Genomic DNA, 26,112 nt, shown 5'->3' on the forward strand with positions numbered 1-26,112 from the left:
TGCTAATTCACTAGTGACCCAAGTGCACATTAACAGGTCATTTTAGCGAGTACCTCGAAGACACAGAGAAAAGCTAATTTCTGGTCTAGAGGTTCCTTCTGTAGTCAGCAAAAGAGCCTTTAAATGTCCTCTAGGACAACAATGATTCCGTGAACCCTTCCTATTTGTACGAATGATCTGCTCTCTACAGCTGAAGGAGAAGACAGAACGTCATAGGGCCTTAGCACAGCTTTGCTGTCTGAGAACATCTTGAGAATTTTAAGGAGGGTTTCTGAAAATCTTGTCTATAGGACTATTCCTATAGACACTTAAGAATTTCTTTATATTAGTAAGTCATTTCTAGAACATTGTGCTTTCCTGCTTCGTATTAGCTCTGTTTCATTGTCTTGTGGCAGACAGCCAGACCGAAGCCATCCAGTGCCAGGGAAAGGGTCAACTCCAGGACAGCTGTCCCTCTCCTCCAGGGTAGCAGGAAAGGCTCTGTCTACGGCTGTGCTCTATGGAGCCTGAAGGGGGGAGCATTCGATAACCAGTAAGAATAACACTCCTCCACCACTTGCCCTGGATAACAAAGGATAATTTTACATATTATATCAACAAGGCCCTCAGCTTAAAATACATACGGGCCATAAAAAACTTTATTAGAAATGTGTAAATCCAAAAAGGTACAACTTTAGAGTTGCAGCCCCAAACTCAAAAATTTAACGTATGGCCCAAAGCGAGGCTTCTGTGTATTTAAAGAAAAATTGAAATAATTCCATCTCGTATTTGACACACGAAACCCTGAGGGTTCAAGGCTTCATCAACAGGTGATTCAATGTCATGATAAAAAGGGTAGAGAAATATTCAAACTTGTCTCGAAAACACATTTAAAGCCAAAGGGCATGCTGCTGCTCACAAAAGATGATGTCTCTAAGCAACACATTTTCAAAATCAAATTTTCTTTTTTGCGGTAAATTTCACTCACAACTCCTGGTATTTGTTTCTAATAGAGACTCGATCTAGAGACAGAAATTAGCGCAAACATTCAAGACTAAGAAGCATAAACAAAAGCACTTGCCTGATGCTTCACTGGTTTTGGCGATTCCTGCTGTTTGTTACAAACAGATAAACGCAAATGTTAGCGAGTCTGGGCCTTTCCCTAAGCGGTGAGCCACATCTAAAGCACCACGTGACCGTCCACCTCAGAGCTGTGACAGCGGATCTGGCTGGCGTTCCTCAGGGATCAGCTGCCACTTGGGCAGATTCAGGATCACTGACCCCCTTTTATCTGTACCCCTTTTCTATCATCGACTGCCCCCAAATTTCCATCCTCGTCTCAAGCGTCTATGGCCAGTGGCAACAGCCTGTGTCCCTGCTCAGAAAAGACAGCTAAAGAGCCTTGAGGACCATCTTTTGGTGGAAATAGGCAATCTTCAAAACACTGCTCTTCGATCGTTAACCATTCCTCCCAAAGCTTTGCAAGAAATCAGGCTTCAAGCCGGAATCGTAATTCTGGTTGGCCTGTTAGAAAACCTAGGTACTACAATTCCCTCCTGAGCGGAGGAAGTTTCTGGGTGGGGGTCGTGGAGAGGGGGCGGTCAGTTCCAGCAGGACACTGAGTAGCTGTGCTTCCTCATTCTGGTTTCTGCAATCGTAAAAGAATAAACCGAGGCATTAAATGAACAACGGAACGAAAACTTACAGGAATATTATGGTCCTTCCGTCCTTTGTGCGAAGAAGCGACATGAGCAAGGTACTGAATGACTTTCTTAGTATTTTCTGTCTTCCCAGCACCTGATTCACCCCTGAAAGAAACAGTAACACAGGCTGTCTTAAAGAAAGCAGGGCGTCCACCTTCCAAAGTTGTAATTAACAAAATTAAACGGAGTTGGAACAAGAATTGGTAGGAAATAAAAAGGATGTAGGATAAAAACCGATCGGCAGAAGTCAGAAAATTGTTATTATTCTTAAATGGTATTAAATTACCACACACTTTTTCTACCCCCTGGAGATGCCAGTGAGACACAGGGAAAAGTTCAGAGTGCTGTGTTTTTTTTTTTTCAAGGAGTTTGGGGGTTCCACCAGAGAAGCAGCATTTATCGTAAGAGGTCATGAAAACATTCCTCAGCACCAGAAACCCATCCACCACTGGGGATTTAATCTGAAGGAGCTTCAGACCTCTGGGCTGCCCCTTGCTGCTCAGGTCCAGGCAAGGTTTTCTCGCTCTTCCCCCAAAGGAGCGGACGAGTGTTCCTACAGCCACAGCACCTTGTACATATTTTGTCACATCTCCTCAGCCACCTGCCGGCCCCGCATCCTGGGCTCCTGGGGCAAAGGGCAGGACCCCGTGCATGTGCGTCTGTTTACTGTGCATTTGTGTTTGTTTGTGTTAGTTTTTTTTTAATCCACGGAACCTTGTGCAGTGCTGACCCACAGCCGCTACGCAAGGTGTAGAGACAGTGAACGAACACCGTGAATTTTGTGATGAACCGGGACAGATGCCACCACTTTGTATGCTTTACGTTTTAAAACAAGGCTAGCACGTTTCAAAGGCTGCTTTTGATTTCTACTCAAGTACTGATCTTGAAATTCAGGGAAGCTTCTGGACACACAGCGCTACCTGAGTTCTGGCCTTTCTGTTCAAATATCAAAGGGTCCCTAAGATCGGATCAAAGCGAACCTATCTTCACAGTCGATAAAAATCTCAATTTGGATTGAAGTAGAAATTTTGGGGGCGCCTGGGTGGCTAGGTTGGTTAAGCATCCCTACTCTTGATATTAGCTCAGGTCATGATTTCACGGTTTGTGAGTTCGAGACCCATGTTGGGTTCTCCACTGACAGTGTGGAGCCTACTTGGGATTTTCTCTCACTCCCTCTCTGGCCTTCCCCTGCTCATGTTCTTTCTCTCTCTCTCTCTCTCTCTCTCAAAATAAAAATATTAAACTCTAAAAACACACACACACCCCAAAAAGCCCCAGTGATTCTTAAATCACTGGTAAACTGTAAAAAAAGATAAATAAAACAAAAAAATTCATTATCTAATTAGATTTAAAAAAAAAAGCCTCAGGGGGGAAAAAAAAACAAAAAAAGAAAAAACCAGGGCGCCTGGGGGGCTCAGTCCGTTAAGTATCTGACTTGTGGTTTCAGCTCAGGTCATGCTCTCACGGTTGATGAATTTCAGCCCCACACTGGGCTTTGAGCTGACAGCGTGGAACATGCTTGGGATCCTTTCTCTCTCCTCTCTCTCCCTCTCTCTGCCCTTCCCCTGCTCTCTCTCAAAATAAACGAACTTAAAAAAAACCCTTCTGAAACCCCAAAATGTTAATACACACATGGTCAACTAATAATCCTCTAAACCCGTTGTACCCAACCCAAGCCTTAGAAGTCTAATTTTTCTAACAAGCTCCCACCCTTTCTGGAAAGTGTACTCTGAATTGCACTATTTTTGTCCACAACTTAAGTATGTCAGTGGGTTTACGGGCTGCATTATTTTCTCTGCACCCAGACACCTACAATCTAAACTGAAGAGGCTCTGGGTAAAGGGAGCCCCACTGACCAACTAGTTGTATGGCTTTGAGGAAGGAAATGGTCTCCTTCGGGCCTCCATGCCACCATTTGTAAAGTGGAGGAACTGGGAGCACCGGGGGGTTTCGGTTGGTTAAATGCCCCGACTTAGGCTTGGGTCATAATCTCACAGTTTGTAGGTTTGAGCCCCACGTCGGGCTCTGTGCTGATAGTGTGGAGTCTGCTTGGGATTCTCTCTCTCTCTCCTTCCCCTGCTCTCACTTTCTCTCAAAATAAATAAATAAATAAAAAAAAATCAAGTTGTCTCTGAAGTTTATTTTTTCAGATAAACTTCACATAATTGTTTTGTCACGCCTCACTCATTTCTTGCCCGATAAATAAAAAAACAAGAGACAGAATTTTGAATGAAGTAACATTAACATACTTTTTTTTTTTTTTTTTAATGGGAAAAGGTGTTCTGTCTCTCGGGTAAATTTTGTGTTTTCTATGCTCGCAACTATCAAGGACTGTGTTGGTCTTATACATCTTTGAAATCCTGGTGCCCAGCACAGTAGGGGCTCTGTAAATACCAATGAATAAATGAATACAGGTCCTGCACATGTTTTAAGTTTATTCCTAGGCTCCCTTTTATATTTTTTATTCCTGCTATTAATGTCCTTTATCTCCTACCTGGCTACCACTGGCACCTGCATAAGGTAATACATTTTAATTCACTCATTCAATAAATACAAATCAACCCCTGTGTACTGGGCATTCTTCTTTTTTTTTTTTTTTAATTGTTTTTTTTTTTTTTTACATTTTTAATTTCATTTTGATGGAGAGACAGAGCACAAGCGGGGGAGAAGTAGAGAGAGAGGGAGACACAGAATCTGAAGCAGGCTCCAGGCTCCGAGCTGTCAGCACAGAGCCCGACACGGGGCTCGAACTCACAAACCTCAAGATCATGACCTGAACCGAAGTTGGACGCTGAACCGACTGAGCCACCCAGGCCAGGCATTCTCCTGTTAAGGACAAGAGCTAGAGCGGCGAACAAAGTCTGCGTCCTCGGGGAGCTCAAGTTCAGGGGCAAAGATGTAAAATAAACCACAAAAAACAAATAAGAGAAGCGGTAAGACATGAGGGACGCCATGAGGGCAACAAGGAGGCAGCTGGGGTTGGGGAGGAGGCAGAGAGGAGCAGAGGACACTTTCCTGGAGACTCGATGGTTGGGGGGGAGCCTCCAAAATGGGGAGAACAGACCAGTGAAATCCGGGGGCGCCATGTTCGGGGCGGGGGGATGGAGACCCAAACACAAAGGAGTATCTTTGCCAGGAACGGGGCTGGTGTAGGAGCTGAGGCAACCAGAGAGGCAGAGAACCGTGGGGGCTCCGGATGCAGCAGGGATGGGGGTCGGGGGGGTGCCCCAAGTCACGGCAAAGAATCTGGATTTTATTCAAGCCTAATTGCTCAACAGCCAGGATAGTGGTTTTCTCTGTTTGGTTAACTTTGTTTAAAATACTTAGTGCTTCAAGGCTAATCATGATGCTGGCGGCTGTTTTCAAACAAATAACTTTTCTCTTACGCCCAGAAATGAGCGTCTCGTTTAGAGTGATCATTACTTGTCTCGAAAATACTTATGATTGTTCCTTTTCAGCTAAGTTTTGCCTCTGTGGTTTCTCCACAAACTGCTGTCTATTGGACAGGCTTCGGTGTGTCCTTAAAGCATTTTGTTCCTTCCCGGTCACACTCCCCGGGCTGTGCCTCTCAACTGCTTATATAAACTCTGCCACATTTTTTCTACTTCGGGTCTGAGGTAACTCTGACATAGAAACTATTACTGCAAAGACGAATGTATTCCAGATACCTCACTACTGAGTTCTCAAGAGGGGAGGTGGGGAACCTTCTATCCCCGGTCTTAAAATGTGGACAGTAGCGGGGTGCCTGGGAGGCTCACTCGGGTAAGCACTGGACTCTTGCTTTCAGCTTAGGTCACGATCTTGCGGTTCACGAGTTCAAGCCCTGCGTCGGGCTCCATGCTGACAGTGCAGAGCCTGCTTGGGATTCTTTCTCATTCTTTCTCTCCCTCTCTCTGCCCCTCCCCTGCTGTCTCTCTCTCTCAAAATAAATAAAATTAAAAAATTTTTAAATGTGGACGGTAGCTTCTCACATGGAAGACTGCTGTGAAGAGAAAATACAGTTCATCTAAGGCACATAACTTGTATCCCGTGAACATCACCCATTACTGTGCACCCCTCACCCACCGTTCACGAAGTACCTTGAGTTTCTGGACTCTGAATTATTTTATGACTCTATAACGCTAGCATAATGGTTAAGAATGTGGCTTACGGTGTGAAAATGACCTACCCTACGTTCAAATCCTGTCTACCCCTTTCTAGCTCCGGTTAAGTGCACGGAAGGAGCCTAGCGCCGCCCCGGCCGAAAGGGGTCTCCCTAAGTGGCAAGTGTGCTAACAGCAACGATGAAGACAAGGGTATCCACAGAAGTATGAAAAAGAGAAAAAAAGGCACCCGAATGTGTGTGTGAAAGAGGTGGCAGGATCCACGGCACAGAATTCTTGGAAACAACTTTTTATTAAGGGGAACGAGCGGCACCTTTGTCCCAGCCAGAAGCGGAGGAATAAAAGCGGCCTGAACACAACTGAAGATGTGACGGAACTCAGAGGAGTCAGGAGAGTCCTCAGGGAGGAGAGCACAGAACACGACCTCAAAGAGCGAGGAGGACAGACACGAGGATCTGACCTCATTTCCGCCCACGAACGGTATGTACCGACGAAGGAGCCCTACCCTGGAGATGCCACAGGCTTCGCTGCCGGCCCACGGGGTGCAAGTACGAGGCCAACGACACACACAGCACAGCCAGGAGCCCGCTGTGGGGGGGGGGGGTGCCCTGTGTCCTGCACAGGACATCGGGACACACAAGACCCGGGGTGCCTCTAGGCTGGAGGTGTTCGAGTGTTCTACAGAGGTCTGTGGCTTTCACTGGCTTCTCAAAGAGGCGTGCCATCCAAAACAAAATGTCAAAACCAACAGTACTGAGAAGCAGGGGGATGGACCACGAACACGTGATCCATTGTGGGCTCTTTCTTGGAGTTCCTTCTGGACCACGGGTACATTTCTCCAGCGAGAGACTCCTCCCCCAGATCTTAACTGCTTCTGTGTTTATTCTCTCTGGATGTTTGTGACATCAAATCCAATCTAGTTTCAAAAACACCCTCTGCCTGAAATTCTTGCTTCAGATGACCTCCATCTGAAAACCAGCAACACATGTACCTCCCCCCCAACCCCCCGCCGCCCACACACTAGCTGATGTTTTCCTGTAGTTTCAAAGCTCTGTTCTGTTAGAAAGCAGCTTATTAGCAAGAGCAGAGGTTTTATGGTCAAGAAGGGCTTGGGTTCGGGGTCCCCGGGTGGCTCACTTGGTTAACCATCCGACTCTTGCTTTCGGCTCAGGTCATGATCTCATGGTTCATGAGTTCGAGCCCCACATCAGGCTCCGTGCTGACAGCTCAGAGTCTGCATGGGATTCTCTCTCTTTCTCTCTGCCCCTCCCTGGCTTGCTCTCTTTCTCAAAATAAATATACTTTAAAGAAAAAAAAGAAGGGCTTGGGTTCAGGTCCTCCATCGCGCTAACACCAGGCAGGGTCAGCTGAGGATAACGGGACATGTAATTGGGGCTAACGGGGCTACTGCAAAGATTAATGGCGCTAACACTTGCAAAGAGGCTAGTGCCCTTTCCTGGCGTATTTGCCAAGAACATTTTAAACTTCCATTCACAAGCTGATTTGCATACTTCTTTCCCCCATAATTTAGCTCCCATTGAGATGCACCTACAATAATCCAAAACTTCCCACAGTTTTAAGACTTGAGCATTTCTAAGACAAAGGATCTTCTAAAGAGTGCACAAAGAGCACACTGTGGTCCAGAGAAACTGGCTGTGGGGTCGTGGAGCTAGTTCACGGGAGACAAGAGAGAATACCAGACTTCCACTGACAACACAATGGCTTTTCAACTGTATACCGCACTGTCGCCTTAGATGTGTGGGGGCTTTTTAATTTTTGTTTTTAAAGCAGTTTTAGACTTACAACAAAATCGAGAAAGGCAGAAATTTCCCATATACCCCTGTGCCCACACACGCATAGTCCCATTATCAACATCACTGAAACGCGACACCGTAATCACCCGAAGTTCATAGTTTACGTTAAGGTTCACTCCGCTCCAGGGGTTTGTGGTACATTCTATGGGTTTGGACAAACACGTGATGACTCGTACCTACTACTAGAATATCATGCAAAGGACGATCAAGTTCCTCTGTGCTCTGCCTGTAGTCATCTCCCCTCCCTTCCCACACCCCCGGCACCCGCTCATCTACTCACTGTCTCCATGCTTTTGCCTTTTCCAGAATGTCATATAGTTGGAACTTCTCAGAGTGGCTGCTTTCACTTACTAATACGCATCTGGAGTTCCTCTGTGTCTTTTTGTGGCCTGAGAGCTCATTTCTTTTTTAGTGCTGGATCACACTCCAGTGTCTGGATGGACCACTTTATCCATTCACCTGCTGGAGGGCATCCTGGTTGCGTCCTAGTTTGGGTGATTGTGTACGAAGCAGGTTTTGGTGCAGACCTAAGTTTTATTCCGATGGGGAAACGCTAAGGCGTGTGCCCGGTGGATCCTGCTGAGTACGCCTGGCTTTGCAAGAAACCACCACACTGCCTTCCAAAGCTGCGCCATTTCGCTTTCCCACCAGAGACGAATGACCGTTCCTGTCACTCCACGGCCTCGCCAGCATTTGGCGTTGTCGCCGCCGCAGACTTTGGCCGTTCTAGCGGGTGTGTGCGGCTAGTATGTGACGTGGGCATCTTTTCGTGCCCTCCTTCGCCATCCACGTCATGTGCTGAGGTCTCTGCACCATTTTTTAATGAGGTTGTTTGTTTTCTTATTTTACAGATTTCTGGCACATCTTGGGTAACAGTCCTTTACCCGACGTGCCTTTTGAAAATATTTTCTCCCAGTCTTTAGCTCACGTTTTCATTCTCTTGACGTCGTCCTTTTGAGAGCAGAAGCTTCTTTAATATTAATGAAGTCCAGCTTATTGTTTCTTTCACGGGTCATGTCTTTAGTCTGAAGGACTAGACATGGGTCACGTCTTTAAATATCTGAAAAAGCATCACCAGAGCCAAGGGCCTCCACATTTCCTCCTGTCATATACAAGTTTTATAGTTTGGGTTTTACGTTTAGGTCTATGATCCGTTTTCTAGTTCATTCTGTGAAGGGTGTAAAGCCTGTGTCTACATTTTTTTTTTCCACATGTGGCTGTCCAGTTGTCCAGCACCGTTTATTAAAGGGCCTCTCTCTGCCCCATGATGTTACCTGCGAGCCTCTGTCAAAGATCAGTTGACTGAATTTTGGGGTTTTAGCTATTTAATCAATTCTACCAATTTGCTGATCTTAAATTCTTAACATAGGTTACTCCTAGGCAAGAACTAATTGTTTTAAATCTAGGCGGGCTCGGTCAGCACCACCTAGTGTATTTGTATAGGACACATGAAATTCCTTAACAGTAAGAAAAAAGTCAGGGTGCCTGGGTGGCTCAGTCGGTTAAGCGTCCGACTTCGGCTCAGGTCATGATCTCACAGTCTGTGGGTTCGAGCCCCGCGTCGGGCTCTGTGCTGACAACTCTAGAGCCTGGAGCCTGCTTCGGATTGTGTGTCTCCCTCTCTCTCTGCCCCTCCCCTGCTCTCAGTGTGTGTGTGTGTGTGTGTGTGTGTGTCTCTCTCTCAAAGAAATAAATGTTAAAAAAAAAATTATAAAAAAAAAAGTCTTTAGAAAAAAAAAAAGAAAAAAGTCTCATCACATCCTGATGGAAGCCTAGTGTGGGGCAACCACGGTTTTATAATGGTTACGTTGCCAAATACACGTAAAAGGAAAAAAACTTGAGTTAATCAGCAGTTAGGAAGTCATAAATGTAAACAAATTACTCTCTAAAAAGGGAGCTTAGAGGGCAGAATCATTTCCTCACCCACGTGGCTGCAGTGTGACTTTTAATTCTAATGAGAAGAAAGTCATGTTGACGAAACACTCTTGATAGGATCTCACCTCCAATTACGTGGGATCCAAGTGCATGGCTTTCTCAGGATAAAGGAGACCCTGAGTGTCTTTACTACCGAACATGGCAGGACGTGAGAACAATGAGCACATGGGGGGTAGACGCTTAACTGGGAGCCCACACTGCCCGGCCTGAGTCCGCACGGAAAAAGGCTGGCCAGGTGGTTGTAGGCAGATGAGGCCAGAGAGGAAGTTAAGATGTTCATCCTTTTGGTGGAAAAGTAAGTTCAGAGTAAATGATTAAAACAGTAAAGGTTAAAGAGTGGCTATCAAACCACCTAGGTAGCAGATAAAAAAAAAAAAAATGTTGCTGCCACCTGTGTTTTTCTCTGGGATACTATGTACACAGAAGGACTCAATATAAAATAACTATTACGTAAAATTGACTAGTTAATCTCACGTAGGAAACTTAACCAGCTTGGCTGGGTGCTAAATTTGAAAGGATCCCAGTTACACGCCCTTGGACTTCTTTACGTGGTGGACACTCAAAGGCACCACAGAACATGCTACGGAACATCTCCTAGCCTCTCAGATCTGAGATACACTGTTTCCCATTTTTATATTTCTCAAGTCACAATGTAGCTTATAGTAGATATGAACAAGAAACGGGTTATTAAATATCACAACCAGTGGTATCCAAGAACAAAGAAAGCCTGAAAGAGGCTGAAAGAGGTGGGGGTGGGGATTTGCCAGGGAACTTTCTTCCAGGGCGACGGTAACGTTCTCCATCTTGACAGAGGTTCAGACGATACGAATAACTCAGCAGAAGCAGATTTAAGCCTCGTGTATTTCATCACGTGCAAATCATGTCTCCAAAGATAAAGATATAAATATTGGGCTTTAGTTAGCGTTACCTACACTGCAGCGTTTCAGGGGAAGTGTGTGGATATCTACACTTGAACTTGAGATAAATCAAAGGAAGGGACTGATAGCCCATCAAAGTGGCATAAAAATTGCCTTATTTCTGATCAGCAGCCTCAGAAGGAAACAGGATCTAACCTTAAGCAGAGCCTCCTGAAAATACACCTGCCACTGACCATCATCCCAGGGAGTCTCTGGATTGGAAAAAGACAGACCAGGAAGTGCAAATTCAGCTGTCTGTTAGCATCATGAAGCCCGACAGAATCCTTCATGTTCTCTCCTTGAAGCCCTTGTCCTCCTTTTCCGTCGAGTTTAGTACAGAATATAGAAGTCTTTTCTCCTGTTACTCTGCGGCCAATTAATTTGCAATCCCCGGGTGCTGGACGCGAGGTGGGAAAGGAAGAATCTCCTCCCAACACAAACAAGAAAATGGAGTGATGCGTGGACACAAGGTTGAGCAGGTCAGTGTATCACAGAATACAGTCAAATATTACTGGTGGAATCTAGGTGGTAGGTCTAGGATCCTGGATTCAAAACTCTTCCCATTTTGCTTTAGGTTTGGAAATATCCACAATAAGATGCTTGCAAAAGTTAAAAGAGAGGAAAAGAGAAGGTACTTGCTGATGGCTACTCTGTGCTCAAGAAGAGAAAACCAGAGACTAGGAGCCTCAGCTCCTAAATGCAAACCTATTAATTGATGACCAATGAGTCTAAAATGATACTCATTACAAGCGCCCACAGAGGGCACTCTGGGTGACAAAAGTAAATTAGCGTTCGCTAAGCTTTCATTAAGTCCACAGCGGTCATCCCGAGTGTCTCCTGCTTCCACACATTACACAAGGCCTCGTCAAACATGGTCACCCAAGCTCCCAAACCACCCAGTCAAGGAGGCGAGGTCCCGCACCTGGCTCCCCGCTTACTGTTCGTGGGGCTGCCATCCCGACACTGCAGACAGAGACACACGGACTCTCTTCTTCGCTGGCCCACAAGCAGGCTGTAGCTCACCTCTCCTACGCATCTGGGGGGGTTCCGATGCCTAGATTCCTGTGTGACCATTAACAGATGCTGCACAATCGACAATCAGCCTGGTCTCTGTCTCCTGGTGAGTCCTTGCAAAGTCTCTGTCATTCCGGTGGGCCCAGAGAGCTTGTGCTAATGAGGTGACTCACGGTGTTCCAGGACGGGCACTGGCCACACTGGAAGACCAAGCAAATGGTTGCAACTTTGGGCATGTGAGCCATGTGAAACCAGCCCAACATCCTGGGAGGGGAGAGGGGCTGGAGACTGAATTCAATCGCATGGCCAACGATTCAATCGATCGTGCCTACTAATGAAACCCCAAAATTCTGGGCTCTAAAGCTTGGGTGAGCTTCCTGGTTGGGGATAAACAATGACAACATGCTGGGGGTGGGGAGGGAGGGGAAGAGCCAGAGGAGACGAAGCTTTACGTTGGGGACCTTCTGAGACCTCACCCTCGCGGTCTCTTCTCTTGGTTGCCTGATTTGTCATCCTAGTGAATGGTCAAACCCAAGGGGGTAGCAACCCCCAAATGTATAGCCAGCTGGTCAGAGGTACAGGTAGCCTGGGCCCCCCTAAGGCTGGTGTCTGCAGTGAGGGCCCTGTGTGGGGGAGTGCACCCTGGGTAATCCGTGTCAAAATTGCATTGCGATGGATAACTGTTTTCTTTTTTTAAAGTTTTAAGTTTATTTATTTTGAGAGAGAGAGAGAGAGAGAGAGCGCATGCGCATGCACACGAGCAGGGGAGGGGCAGAGAGAGAGAATCCCATGCAGACTCTGAGCTGTCAGCATGGAGCCTGATGTGGGGCTCAAACTCACAAACCGTGCGGAATTTCTGAGCTGAAATTAAGAGTCGGACACTCACCCAGGTGCCCCTAAGGATTTTTTTTTTAAGTGTATTTATTTATTTTGAGAGAGAGAGAGAGAGAGAAAGAGGCAGAGAGAGAACCCCAAGCAGGCTCTGTGCTGCCAGCGCAGAGCCTGACGTGGGGCTCGGTCTCACTAACTGTGAGAATCACAGAGTTGGCTGCTTAATCGATTGAGCCACCCAGGGGCCCCTGCAATGGATAATCTTTAAAAGACGCTTGCAGATCAGGTTCTAAGTAACGCTTTTTTGGAGAATACAAGCCAATGGAGGAAAAAAAAAAAAAGCAAGAAAAGTGAGACTATTCCAAAATACTGAATCAAACAGACCTAACTAATGCAAGGAGTGAGCCTCGACAGGATCACCGATTTTAAAAGTTACAAAAAATAGGTTGAGACATAGCACAGAAAACCAAATACAGATTCTGCAGTAGACAGGACGGAACTGACGTTGGTCTAAGCGTGCTAGTGGTCCGCGGTTCCGTGGGAACACCCTCGCCCTTGGGAGACACCTGCTGAGGTATCTCAAGGTGTCAGGAGGTCTGCAATGACTCATAAAATGGTTACTCATAAAAGTTGTTTGTGTGCGCAGAGAATTCACAGAGTGAAAGGTACATAGCCATTTAAGGCATCGTTCTTTCAACTTGATAGGTTTGAATTTTTTAAACATAAAAACTGGCGGAAATGCATCAGCAAAGGTTTAAAAAAGGGAAAAAATGAAGGAAATGCGGTAAACATTTTAAAATCATCGAGGGGCGCCTGGGTGGCTCGTTCAGCTAAGCTTCCGACCTCGGCTCAGGGCATGATCTCACAGTTCGTGGGTTCGAGCACCGCATCGGGCCCTGTGCTGACAGCTCAGAGCCTGGAGTCTGCCCCTCCTCACTTACACTCTGTCTCTCAAAAATAAACATAAAAAAAAAAATAAGATCACTGAAGCTGGGTGATGGGTTCATGGGGGCAATACAGCATTCTACATCCATATGAGTTTTAAGTTTCAAAGTAAAATGCCTCTTAAAAATGATGCCAGAAAGGTTTTTTCCTTTGAAAACATATAGGATCACCAGTTCCTAAAACTTCTTAATCTGTTCTTTAGTCCGTTGTCTTGGTTCCTCCTTCATTAAGAGATTTCATTCTTTTGTTTGAAATTTTATCTATTTCCTAAGTAGATAACACCATGCCAGGTTCTCAGGGATTATTAAAAAGCAGTCACGGTAAGTCAGGGTTCCTACCTTAATAAATTGCAAAACAAGATGCACAGGACAGAAATAAGTAGACAAGAACTGCAGTATATACAAAAAAAGGGCCCGATGAGAGAAAAATCAATGTGGGTTGGACCTTACTGTGTAGGGGGTTCCAATTTTGGCATGTTCCTTCTTTTTTTTTTTTAAGTTCTTTTTTTATTTATTTGAGAGACAGAAAGCGAGAGCAGGGGAGGGGCAGAGAGAGAGAGAGAGAGAGAATCCGTGCTGTCAGTGCAGAGCCAGACTCAGGGGCTCGAACCCATGAACCGTAAGATCATGACCGGAGCTGAAATAACCGTCTGAGCCACGCAAGTGCCCCAATTTGGGCATATTTCCTCCCTGGAGGGAAGGCACAGAAGTCAGCCAGGATCCACTAAAATGGGCCAGATATTAGGTGCGGGACCGGCTAGGACAAGACAGAAATGTCCAACAACGTGACTAGAAACGGGGGCCTGAGAGAAGGAGGGGACACTGTAAGATCTTGGGGCCTACAGTCCTAAAAGCTGATGACACAAGTAAGGACGCTGGGCGATGGATGCATCCTGTCCGCACAGGCACGAAGGTTAATTTTGCAGTTTGTTGAGTTCAAGCTGCTACCGGTTCTCTACTTCACACCATACGCTCCGGTAACACCAAATCCTTGAAAACTGCCTGGTGCATTTCTCACCTGCCGTCCTCCACACCTGGAGGCTGCGCTGGACCACCCTGGTGCAGCCGGCACCGGGCTTCTTCAAGAAGCCACCAGGATCGTGAGAAGGAACGGGGTCTAGAAACTAACCCGGTGGGCACCTGCCCACCTGAGCTAAGAATCCACCGGAAGCCAGTACATACCAGCCGCGGCCGCCGCCTCCAGAGACCCAAGTCCCCTCCCCCTTCTGCCACCCCGCCGCCCGCCCCCCAGAGATGGAGTCTAGGGGTCCCTCAGGCTCACAGCCCTGCCATCCTCGACTGTGTTCACGCCCAAGACGTTGGCTCCTCTGGTCACTTAGGTCTGCTCGCGCTTTCTCCTGCTCCCACACCCCCTTATTTTCTGCTCCCCCCCTTTCCTCTGCACACTCTGGGACCCCCATTCCAGAGGAAGCAGGTCACCCACACTGTCCACCTCTTCCTCGAGTGCTCTGCTCCCTCCTCTGGCTGGTTTCCTGAATGCCCTAGTTCCCCCCCTCCCCAACCACTCCCAGGCAGACCTCTCAGGGGAGGACCACCCTGGTCTCCGCCCCCCCCCCCCACCCCAGACCCTCGTCTGGAAGAAAGTCAGTGGCATCCTCCTCACTTACCATGATGCTGTTTCCAGACAAAGCCCCTGCCCTGCCCCACCCCTCCTCTCTGAGGTCACAGCATCGGATTTATCTCCCCCAGTAAGGTCATTAAAAACAAAAACCTCCAGCCTTGTTTCAAAAAAGAAAGCACTTTTTATTCCCAAAAAACTGGGAGGGAGACGATCTTGGAATGAAGGACACCCTCTAGGTGAAATCATGCCACGTTATGAATGGCTGGCGCTACACGCTCCATGATGTGTGCGTGTGACATCCCACACCCAGGCCCCTGGGACCCCTCCTCCCTCCCCAGCTACTCACACCTGTGGCCACACCACCCGCCCTTCCTGTGCACACACCAGTATCCCCAACGTTAATCTTTGATCTCTCCGGACCCCAGCGCTCCCGCCCGACCGCTCTGCTTCCTCCCAGCCACCCCCTCCCCTGTGCCGCTGTCCCACCGTCCACGGCAGCAGCTTCTCCTGCCAATATTCTCGATTCTCTGACTCCACTGGTCCCCACTGGCCGAACCGGCCATCGCTCCCCTTTTGACGGACTGGACCTGGTTCCAGTCCGGCGCTCTGCTGGTAGATGGTCCACAACAAGGGCCCCGACTGTCTCGTGCCTCGTTCTCTCTGCTCCCTGTCGTCTCCCACCCTGACTCTGGCCTGGGCCGCGTGTCTCACATGGGAGTGGGAAGGCAGCAGACAGGACGCAAGCAAGCACTTGAACAATGCACCCACCTGCTACTCCCGGAACCTTGCCGCCCCGTGAAAAGCCCGGGTCGGCCCGCTGGAGAATGAGGATGCAGAGGTGAGAGCAGAGCACTCGGCCACAAGCCCCCCCACCCCCCCCATCTGCACAGGTGCAAGGCCAGCCCAGCTGGGCTGCTCGGCCTGACCCAGACCCACCCGGAGGAGCCCGACCCAGTTGCTGGGAAGGGTATTTTAAGCAGTCAAGTTTCAGGGTGGTTTGCTGTTCAGGAAAAGCTAACTTGTAGAACCCAAAGGCTAAGCCCCGCTGGAAGAAAACGTATGCGACCCACAGACCCACGTCAGCTGCTCCGACCGCTGTCCCCGCATTAGATCCCGGACTTGCCGCTTCATAGAAGAGAAGCTGTCCGAGGAGAACCTCCTGGATTTCCAGCCCCCCGGGTCTCTCATCAGCATTTACTCTCTCGCACAGAGAACTCTCCACCGCCGACCTGCCCACCAGCCTTCACTCTGTTTCGGAGAGCAGGCCTACACCGGAGGCTTTCGGTTTTAACTTTTCCGCTTCCCCGTCATTCAAGTGCACCTGGCCCGGCCTCCCTCTTGGCCCTGGTCACACCCGATGCACCTGTCTCCGTGGGGCTCACTCTGCCCCCTCAGCCTCGCTGACCTCTGCCCGACCCCTGAATGTACTTTTCCTCGAGGCTCCACACCCAGCCTTCGCTCCCCTCCTTCCTTTTACAGGGCTGCGCAGATGGGTCAGGTCTCGGCGCCTGGAGCAGCTCTCTCCTGAGCTCCACATTCAGGCGCACAGCACAGCAAATGACCCCACTGAGGCTGTGAGGACCCTTTCACTAACTCCCCCTCCTCGCTGAGCGGGTCTCCTTGCTTGGCTCCGGATGCGGTCACACCTCTGCCTGAGGTCACTGCCTCTCGCCTGCAACTCCCAACAGCCTCTCCGCCGGTCTTCCAGTCCACCTGCCATCCACACCGCAGCCAGTCCGGTCTTCCTAAAAATCCTTTTCTAAGCAGATCTAACGGTGTCCTGCTGTGGATACGGCTTCGTCCAATTCCGACTCTCTAGCACTCAGCACACAAGGCCCACGACTGTCGGTAATGTTCACCGGGTGAAATGTCCAGTAGCCCAACAGGCGCACATATAAACTCAAGCCCGATGTGTCACAGATCAACGCTGAGAAACGTGGGAAAGGCCTGGTTTGACGGCCAAACAGTGAACCCCCAATTTCAACAACTCACATCATCTTAGTCTTAAAATGGTAAGTGCCAAGGTTTACGTCAAATTCTTAAAATTACTACTCTGCACCCCCCCCCCACACCCCCTCCCCCAATTGCTTTAGTTTCCAACAGAATCGAAAACAAGTCCGAACGTTTGAAATTTACTTACGTGCAAAGAATTGACTGGTCCTCACGATCTAGAAAACAAAATAAAACAAACAAAAAAAAGAAAGTGACCATTTGCCTGGTGTTTTAAACACTTGATACAATAACGTTGCAGTAACGGCCCACAGAGTATTAGTAACTCCGCTCCTGCCCCGCTGCTTCCCCAACCCTTACAGGGCCCTAAATCCAGTCACCCTTGCTTTGCCTTACAAGGCCAGGTCTTCGGGGGGGGGGGGGGGGGCAGCGAATAACAGCCGGGCTTCGGAGGCTTTATGTGCCTAATCAACCTTGACGCTCAAGCCGTGTGCATAACGGCTTCACCTGGGGAACCTTATAAAAAACGTGTCCCCCAGGGCCCCTCCCTCACAGAATCATTTTCAGGGGGTTGGGATTGAAATTCCCTGTTTCAGTAAGTTGCCCAGGTGACTCCGATGGCAGGGTGAGGTTTCAGAAAGGCTTCAAGAACACTCACAACTAGGGAGGAATCGTTATTAGAAAAAGAGAGAGAGAAAAAAATCAAACCCTGAGCGGGGAAGGCTGAAGGTGGACAGACATCTAAATGAAGCGTAACCAGCGTCTCAGGTCCCGATGGTATAGGCACCAAAAATAATAAAACAACGTACAGCAGAAGCAGAATCGCACATGACGTTAAAGTGACGAACGACTTAAATCTTTTCGAATGAAAAGGTGACATTCAAACCCACAGCGAACCCACGGACAGGCCCCCTCCCGGCCCCCCAGTGTGGGATGTATGATTTCTAATCATTTATGCGCGTGGATATCCATTTTTGCAGATGAGAAAATGCTCCTGGAGGGGGTCAGGTAATCCACCCAGGTCCCGCAGCCGCTGAGGGGTGACGACCCGGGCCCGCGCTCGCAGGGACCGGCCCAGGTGGATCTTTCGTCACTCCTATGCAGAGGCTGCTCGCCCTTGGGTGGCTACATCAGGACCCAATAAGGGTCTCACAGTAGTTCAGGCACGGACAGCATTTTTTTTTTTTTTTAAGTAGGCTTCACACCCAGCGCAGGGCTTGAACTCACGACCCTGAGACCAAGACCTGAGCTAACATCAAGAGTCAGCTGCTTAACCCACAAGCCCCCCCCCCCCAGGCACCCCCCGCCAGCATAAGTAGCTTTTGTCAAAGAGAAATAAATGTCACGGTATTATTAAAATAAACTAACCCATTCGTACACTCTGTGTATAAACTGAGTTCTACAAAGAGCGTGTTACTGCCCAGTGCCTCAAGTCTCATTGAACTGGGAACAGCCCCTGACCACCACCCTATCCCTCCCTCCGGCTGCGCAGGCCACATTCACAGGACGAGGCTGACCCCTGCCTCCTTTACTGGTCTGCTCTTGCAGGGGTCATGACATGCCCTTCCTTCCACGCACTCTCCCAGGCCCACGGCCACCGTGTGTCCCCACGTGTCCTTCCGTGCTCAGCTCAGTTGGGGCCCCTCTGGTTCCAAGATGCGTCCTCCTTTCAACCATATTCTGGAGTTAGACACACAATACCGCCAATGCCTGCCCACGAAGCGGTGCTGCGTGAGATCCGGCTCGCTTCCCTACACCAGCACTTTCGGTGGCTCAAAGTCAGTGCTGGGTGCCGCCCTGGGCTCTGCAAGCTTGTGCCCTGGTTCTCACTCTGCCGCGAACTGACTCCGCATCTATGAATGCGCCACTGATGCCCTGCTCTTCCCGCATTCTTCACCCATGCGGCTAGGATTTTAACAAATCCGTATTTATTCACTGTAAATAGGAACCCCCAGAGCCCTAAATTCTCCAGGTCTGAGCAACTTCCAGAGAACCCCACCACACCAAGTTTCTTACGGCTTTTCTGAACCAGTGCACACATACAAAAACTAACCAAAACTCAACTGCCTCCGAATTAATTCAGGACGGCTCTCTTCGGGCATCTGTACACACTTGCTATCGTTGTTCGAAAGCGGAGACCCTCACAACCACCACCTACTGTTCCAATCTGCCCCGTACTTCATGTCCTGTGCTTCTCACCGCCGCAGCCAGCTCTGCTCGCCAGACTTCTCTGTCCTCGATGTTCGTCTGTCTCGTCTTGTGCTGGCTCTGCGCCTCAGTTTCCCCATCGGTGCAGTAAGGGGTTGGGCTTGATCACCTCTAAGATGCTAGCCAGCCATGATCCGACCACGCCTCCCTTCTGCCTCACTGAATCCTCCTCACCCTGCCGACTAAACAACTATAACAACGTACGACGACCTCGATCTCTAAAAACCAGTAAATGTAACCAGAGCCTGAACTGATATTTGAGGGAAACCATTTCGCTTTCAAAAATGCAACCAGCCTCCTAAAGACTATGGAGGCCTTTCCTAGCTCAGTGTTTCCCAAAGCACCTCCCAAGAATCACACACGGAGGTACTCGGTGAATCCATACCGAGTTAAATCATAATGCAACAGCAGAAGTGGTTTCCGATCAATGACCTCAGCTCCTACCTTAAAAAACTAGACGAGAGCAAATCAAATTCAAATTAGAAAGAAGAACGGAAATGGGAAAGAACAGAAATCAATGAAATGGGGAACAGGAAAAAGAAGGAAAAAAATGTAACCAAATTCTGGTTATTTGAAAAAAATCATATAATTGATAAACTTCCAGCCAAACTGATCGGGAAAAAGACACAAATTGCCAAAGTCTAGAATAAGACAGAGAACAGCTACCTAGGATCCCACAGACACAGTCCAAGAACTAAGATAAAAAAGGCAACTTTTTAAAAAGACGTAAACCACTAAAGCTCATTTCAGAAGAACGAATAACCTGATTGGCCCCATATCTGTTAAAGAACTTGATTTTGTGGAACTAATATAACGTTACATGTCAATTACACCTCAGGTAAAAATAAATTGAATGTGTAATTAAAAGCCTTCCTGCAAAGAAAACGTATTTCACTAGTGAATTCCACACAACATTTAAGGGGAAAAAAAACCATACCAAACTTTTCAGAAAAATCAAGAGGAAGAAACCTCTCCCTCCCAATCCACTCTCAGAGACAAGCCCGACTCTGACACTACAGCTACAGAGACGTTACAATACAAGAAAATGACACACAAATCTCTGTCATCAGCAAGGGCACAGAAATTCTCAACAACATGTGAGCAGATCAAATCCGACGACACAGACAAAGGGGGTACACACATGAGAAGCAGGTGACCTTCGTCCTGGCCACGCAGGGTTATTCAGCACCCAAAGGCCAACGATCTAACTCACCTTATCTACAGACCAAAGAATATCTGAATAGATGTAGAAAATGCATTTGACAAAACTCAACATTCACTCATGTTAAAAGAAGAAAAAAAAAACGAGCAAAGTAGGAATACAAAAGAATTTCATGAACAACAAAAAACGTGTGCAGTGAACACCATCCTTCATGGTGAAAAGGTGAAAGGTGTGCCCGAGACCAGGAACACGGCAAGGATGTCTGTTGTCGCCACACCTACTGAACATTATTACAAGGCAAGAAAATAAACCCAAAGCCTAAGATATGAAGGAGGACACAGCAATGTCTCTATCTGCAGAAGACATGCTGGTCTACACAGAAAAATCCCAAAGAATCTACCAAAAATACCTTCCAGAAGAAGTGAGTTTTACAATGTTGCAAAATACGTCAATGCATGTATTTAAAAAATATCTCTTACATCAACAGCGTGCGATTGGAAACGTTTAAATTTTAAGTTCCCTTTAACACTAGAAAGCATGAAGCACTTACTTACGTTGTGGTCTGTGTTTTACTTAGATACAAATCTGACAAGAACGGGAAGCTGAGATTTCTGAAATCAAGTTTATGTCCAAGAACTCTGCCATTCATTCATTCATTCATTCATTCATTCAGCCAGTGTTTCTTGAGCAACTACTCTGTGCCAGACCCACTCTGCATTTTATTGGTACAGTGTCCCCTAGAATCCGAACTTAGGAAGGAAGGTAAGCTCTCCTCTGGTTCTTTGCATTAAAGACACAAACTCTGACCAGTAATTATGATTACCGATCTCTTCACGGGCCCCCGTGGCATTTGGAGGTTTTGCTCACAGTGGTAACTGAAAACCTACACGGACCAGGACTGGTAGGCAGTGTAAGCTATTACTCGACTACCCGAGCGCAAGCCCAGCCCCGTGGAGCTGTGCGGTACATCAGCGTGTAGCCCGTACCTACAGAACGGAATGGGATAGGGTTGCTGACAGGTGTTTTGTTTTGTTTTGTTTTTGAACAACTTTCAGTTGTCATGTAGCCAAAACTATCAACTAATTCTTTCTGCTTTTCACGTGGAATTTCATGACTGTGGATGCGAATGTGTCACACTGCCTTGGCTTTGAATCCTAGTTCATAACCCCTTACGACCGACATTTTCTTGGGTCGAGTTTTTAACTGTTTGGTGCCCCAGTAAAACAGGGACAGCAACTCTGTTTACTTGACAGGATGGTTGTGGTAGATCATGTCATGCACATGAAACATCGGGCCAGTGCCCGGCACACAGGAATAGTCAACAAATGTTCACTCCAGCACTAACGAGGATAGCAGCAACGACACGATATGCTGGTAAGCCACCTCTTCCTTGTTCTGTCCGCACAGGGCTGGTCTGGCAACCCGGTCGTGGGACATGATTCGCATTTAATCACTGGTAACTATTTCGTTCGATTCAATTTTTCCAATTGACCTGTCAAGATAATTTCAAAAACTCTCTCTTTTCGTCAAATGTATTTATTTTCCCTGCCAAGTTTCACGTCATCTACAAATTTCACGGGCGTGCGTCCTGCATGCTGATTAGAACGTTGCAACATTTTTAAATGGCCTTTAGTGCACACCCTGACAAACCCGGACAACCTCAGCTAGTCACCAGCACCCCATGGGCACCTTTGCCACGAACAGCCCCGGGGACGTCACGTTTGTGACACTCTGGAACGCCGTGTGGTGGTCCTGATTGTCGTTAACACCGTCCACTGTGCTTTTCCTTCCCGCTAAGCGAAAGGTATGTGGCGTGTATTGTCACGTTGTTCCTAGACTGTCAACAATAGATTCTAGAACCCTCCCTGGCAGGTACGTGAAGCTCAGAGGTCTGAAGCCTCTGCCCCTTTTTCAGAGTTGGAACTGCCCTCCGGAGACCCCCCTTTTCTAGATGATACTTCAGAGACCAAAGGGTCAGCCACGTCAACTGTGAGAACGTACTTGTCTGGGTGTGGAAACACGGGTTCAACTGGAGAAGGAGTGTCCTGTCTCCAATGGCTTCTCCCACATGAGGCAGAGCGCGCTCATTCATACAAACGTTTTTCTGCATATAAAGATTCTTCTTCGCAGAGACACAGAACCAAAACCAAAGAAGCTGGCCATTCTCTCTCCGCGGTCTGCAAGCCCCCCCAGCGGTGGCCATTTTCTTAGTATTCTCTGGCTCTGAAACTAAGAACTCATGTTAAATCTCATCTTTTCTCGGCCTAAACAGATTCTGGAGAGTCACCCTTCTAGCTCTGAAGTCCTTCCTGTTTGCCTCCAGGGACCTGGTACATAAGCGTCCCAACGAAACGTGAAAGCAGGGGCTGGGCGCTATACTTGACGAACGCCTTCCCGCTACCCTTCAGACCCAGCCCCCAAGGCCTGCAATGCAGTGACAGGTGGACAGATCACATCCCGGTTCCTGAAGATCACGGAACTAATTTTTTTTAAATTTTTTTTAATGTTTTATTTATTTTTAAGACAGAGAGAGACAGAGCATTAGTGGGGATGCGGTAGAGAGAGAGGGAGACACCGGAATCCGAAGCAGGCTCCAGGCTCCGAGCTGTGAGCACAGAGCCCGACGCGGGGCTCGAACCCACGAACTGTGAGATCGTGACCTGAGCCGAAGCTGGACACTCAACTGACTGAGCCACCCAGGCGCCCCACAGAACTATTTTATAAGAGCCAATAGAGTTTATCGTACTTTGCCCAGTTTATTTTGTAAAAGATGAAACGAGGGAGCGTTATTACAGGAGAGCTCACAGAGCACTAGGAGGTCCCGTGTTCAATGCTGTCTTTTTGAGCAATAAGAGGGAGATGCGTTCAAAATGGCCACGTTCTGGTTTTCAGGAAAATGTCCCTCCGTACACCGTTGTGTCTAAAGCCAGGATTCAAAGGGATGACTCTTCAAATTTATACTTCATCCTAAGCCCAAAAGGAAGCCACTGCGATCCACCAACCGGCCCAGTGCTTTCTAACTTCTGTTGTCCCCTCTTCTACGTATTTATGACAGAAATATTTTATGACCTTTTGCTCCCCAATGAAGCCTCTACCTTTTCCATCATCCCTCCCGTGGCTCTTCCTGTGGGTGCTAAAACCCAGTCCAAGAGAGTTCTGGTTATCCCGGTTTGTGATGGACAGCAAACGTATATAAAAACTAGATGCTTTTTAATGAAAAAAATTAATGTGAAGTAATTATGAAGCAACAGTCATACTTACCTACTTCTTCTAGAAAATGGCCACACTGCCCATTGCCATCTTAAAAATTCCTAATTCAGGGGCGCCTGGGTGGCTCAGTCGGTTAAGCATCCTACTCTTGATTTCTCAGCTCAGGTCATGATCTCACAGTTCACGAGATTGAGACCCGCGTCAGGCTCTGTGCTGACACTGCAGAGCCTGCTTGGGATTCTCTCTGCCCCTCTCCTCCATTCATGCTCTTTCTCTCTCACTCTCTCTCGAAATAAATCAACTAATTAAAAAAAATTTTTACGGGTGCCTGGTGGCTCAGTCGGTTGAGCATCTGACTCTTAACTATAGCTCGGGTCGTGATCTTAGTTTGTGGGATCGAGCCCCACATCAGGCTCTGCACTGACAGTGTGGAGCCCGCTTGGGATTCTGTCTCTCCCTCTCTCTCTGCCCCTCCCCGTGCTCTCTCTCAAAATAAACACATTAGAAAAAAAAAAAAGACTTCGTAATTCCTCCACAATAAACACTTAACCACGTTTCAAGATTGTTTAAGCTTAAAGCCCTTTGAGACACAAACAAAACCACTAACGCACATTTAAGAAACTGAGTATTTAGCACTCTAACCCTCCCAGTTACCTTGAAGCATGCATCTATACGCAGATTCAGAGATAGCGTAGATGTGTGGAGGCATCTCGTGGCGTTTCTTCCCTCTGTACATTTCAATGATATTCTCAGAGTAGATTGGAAGATTCTTGTAAGGGTTTATGACTACACAGAAGAGTCCAGAATAAGTCTAGAAGAAAAATAAAATACAGCGGTAAAACAAACAAACAAACAAACAATCCCTGAATATATCGCACAGCCAGAGACCATACAGTAATCTGAACGGGAGCCTTCATCCCTAGAGTAAGTAATCCCTTCTCCTAATTAAATCGAGCCGAGGATATACGAGTCCAAGCCACAGACAGTTCTCCCACAGATCGCTTATTAAGGGGCACTCTTCTGGACTCAATTCCTTCATCTGTAAAATGGCCATAGCAACATATGCTTCCCAACCTCACAGGGCTACCAGCGAAAGGCTCAAGCAGCCCGTGATTCATGTTTTCGGGGCTATTCTTTCCCGAGTGTGCGCGGTACGAAAAGGTCGGTAATCGAGCTCCAGATTCCACACTGCAGCTAATCATTTAGGAAATGCCATGTGTTGAGTTTGGGTGTAGAATCAAAGAATACCCACAATTACCTGAAAACGTGGTTGTTAAAGAGATTTGCAAAAACATAAAACTTCTCTAAGTATTTTGCTGTGGAAAACAGCGTTTGTTTTGTGACAGACTATTTATGTTAACTTGTTGTACACTTATTTTTTTTTTTAACGTTTATCCATTTTTGAGAGAGAGAGAGAGAGAGAGAGAGAGAGAGAGAGCATGAGTGGGGGAGGGGTAGAGACAGGGAGACACAGAATCCGAAGCAGGCTCCGGGCTCCGAGCTGTCAGCACAGAGCCCGACGCGGAGCTCGAACTCACAAGCCGTGAGATCATGACCTGAGCTGAAGTCGGACGCTCACCCGACTGAGCCCCCCAGGCCTGCCTGTTGTACACTTATTTGAAATGAATTTATTTAAACAAATACGTGGCTTACTATTTTTAAGTGAGTTGATACATATTTTTAAAATTTGTTTTAATTTCAAATACAGTAAGTACCGATAAATATAAACCGCACAAACACTAAAGGACACAAAAGGGTCCTCAATTTATTTTATTTTTCTTAATGTTTTTATTTATTTATGAGACAGTGTGCAAGCAGGGGAGGGGCAGAGACAGAGGGGGACAGAGGATATGAAGCAGGGTCCAGGCTCCAAGCCATCAGCACAGAGCCTGACGCAGGGCTCAACAACTCACGAGCCGTGAGATCATGACCTGAGCAGAAGTCCGACGCTTAACTGACTGAGCCACCCAGGCGCCCCCTCAATTTTTTTTTCAAAGGCTTTGTTTTTAAATCATCTCTACACCCAGCATGGGGCTCGAACTTATGACCCCGAGATCAAGAGTCACATGCTTCACCCCCTGCACCAGCCAGGTGCCCCGTGGGTCCTCAACAATTTTTAAGAGCCATTAGTCTAGAAGACATGAACCCTTCTTGGCCAGCACAGTCACCACTATTAGAACCGATACTAGGAACGCTTTTGATTTGGGGGTTTTCTTAATTCGCTAAGAATGATTTCTGAGAAGAGTGTACAAAACTGACCGTGGGGGTCAGGGAAGAACAGAACCGCCAGGCTGCTGCCGGGGGCCCCAGTCCTCCAAGGACCGAGGCATCTGGAAGTGGCAGTCCGTGGCACTGTGATACAGGCCTTTTTTGTTTTTTAGTATTTTTGATGTTTATTTAGTTTTGAGAGAGAGAAAGACGGACAGAGCAGGAGCGGGGGAGGGGCAGAGAGAGAGAGGGAGACACAGAACCCGAAGCAGGCTCCAGGCTCCGAGCCGTCAGCACAGGGCCCGACGCGGGGCTCGAACCTGCAAAGCACGAGTTCACGACCTGAGCCAAAAGTCAGGTGTTTAACCGACTGAGCCACCCAAGCGCCCCGCAGGCCTTTTAATGAAGGTGATGTGGGGGACCGAGTCCACAGGCAAGAGGACACTACAAAGGCCGGGGCTGACGGCGTTCAGCTGCGTGGCCCGCTCCCCGGGGACCCTAAAGGGTTTCTCAGCCACAGCTGTGTCTGTGAAGGCGGAAACCTCCGCAGCT

At 47.8% G+C, this 26,112-nt stretch overlaps 1 protein-coding gene across 7 annotated transcripts in view; it reads right to left on the reverse strand.

Annotated features, from left to right (window-relative positions):
• Window positions 1–26,112, reverse strand: part of MYH10 (myosin heavy chain 10) — a 130,746-nt gene that overhangs the window by 83,103 nt on the left and 21,531 nt on the right. For 3 of the 7 annotated variants that reach the window (XM_027047669.2, XM_027047672.2, XM_027047674.2), the window contains exons 3-6: window positions 24,007–24,163; window positions 16,963–16,990; window positions 1,685–1,787; window positions 1,061–1,090 (exon numbers count right to left, since the gene is read on the reverse strand). In XM_027047669.2, coding sequence (XP_026903470.1) covers window positions 1,061–1,090; window positions 1,685–1,787; window positions 16,963–16,990; window positions 24,007–24,163 — 318 coding nt within the window. The remainder of the gene's footprint in view (window positions 1–1,060; window positions 1,091–1,684; window positions 1,788–16,962; window positions 16,991–24,006; window positions 24,164–26,112) is intronic. The other 4 variants (XM_027047670.2, XM_027047673.2, XM_027047671.2 and 1 more) reach the window with 2 other exon arrangements.

This window comes from Acinonyx jubatus, chromosome E1 (assembly GCF_027475565.1).
Source record: "Acinonyx jubatus isolate Ajub_Pintada_27869175 chromosome E1, VMU_Ajub_asm_v1.0, whole genome shotgun sequence".
NCBI classification, from domain to species: domain Eukaryota; kingdom Metazoa; phylum Chordata; class Mammalia; order Carnivora; family Felidae; genus Acinonyx; species Acinonyx jubatus.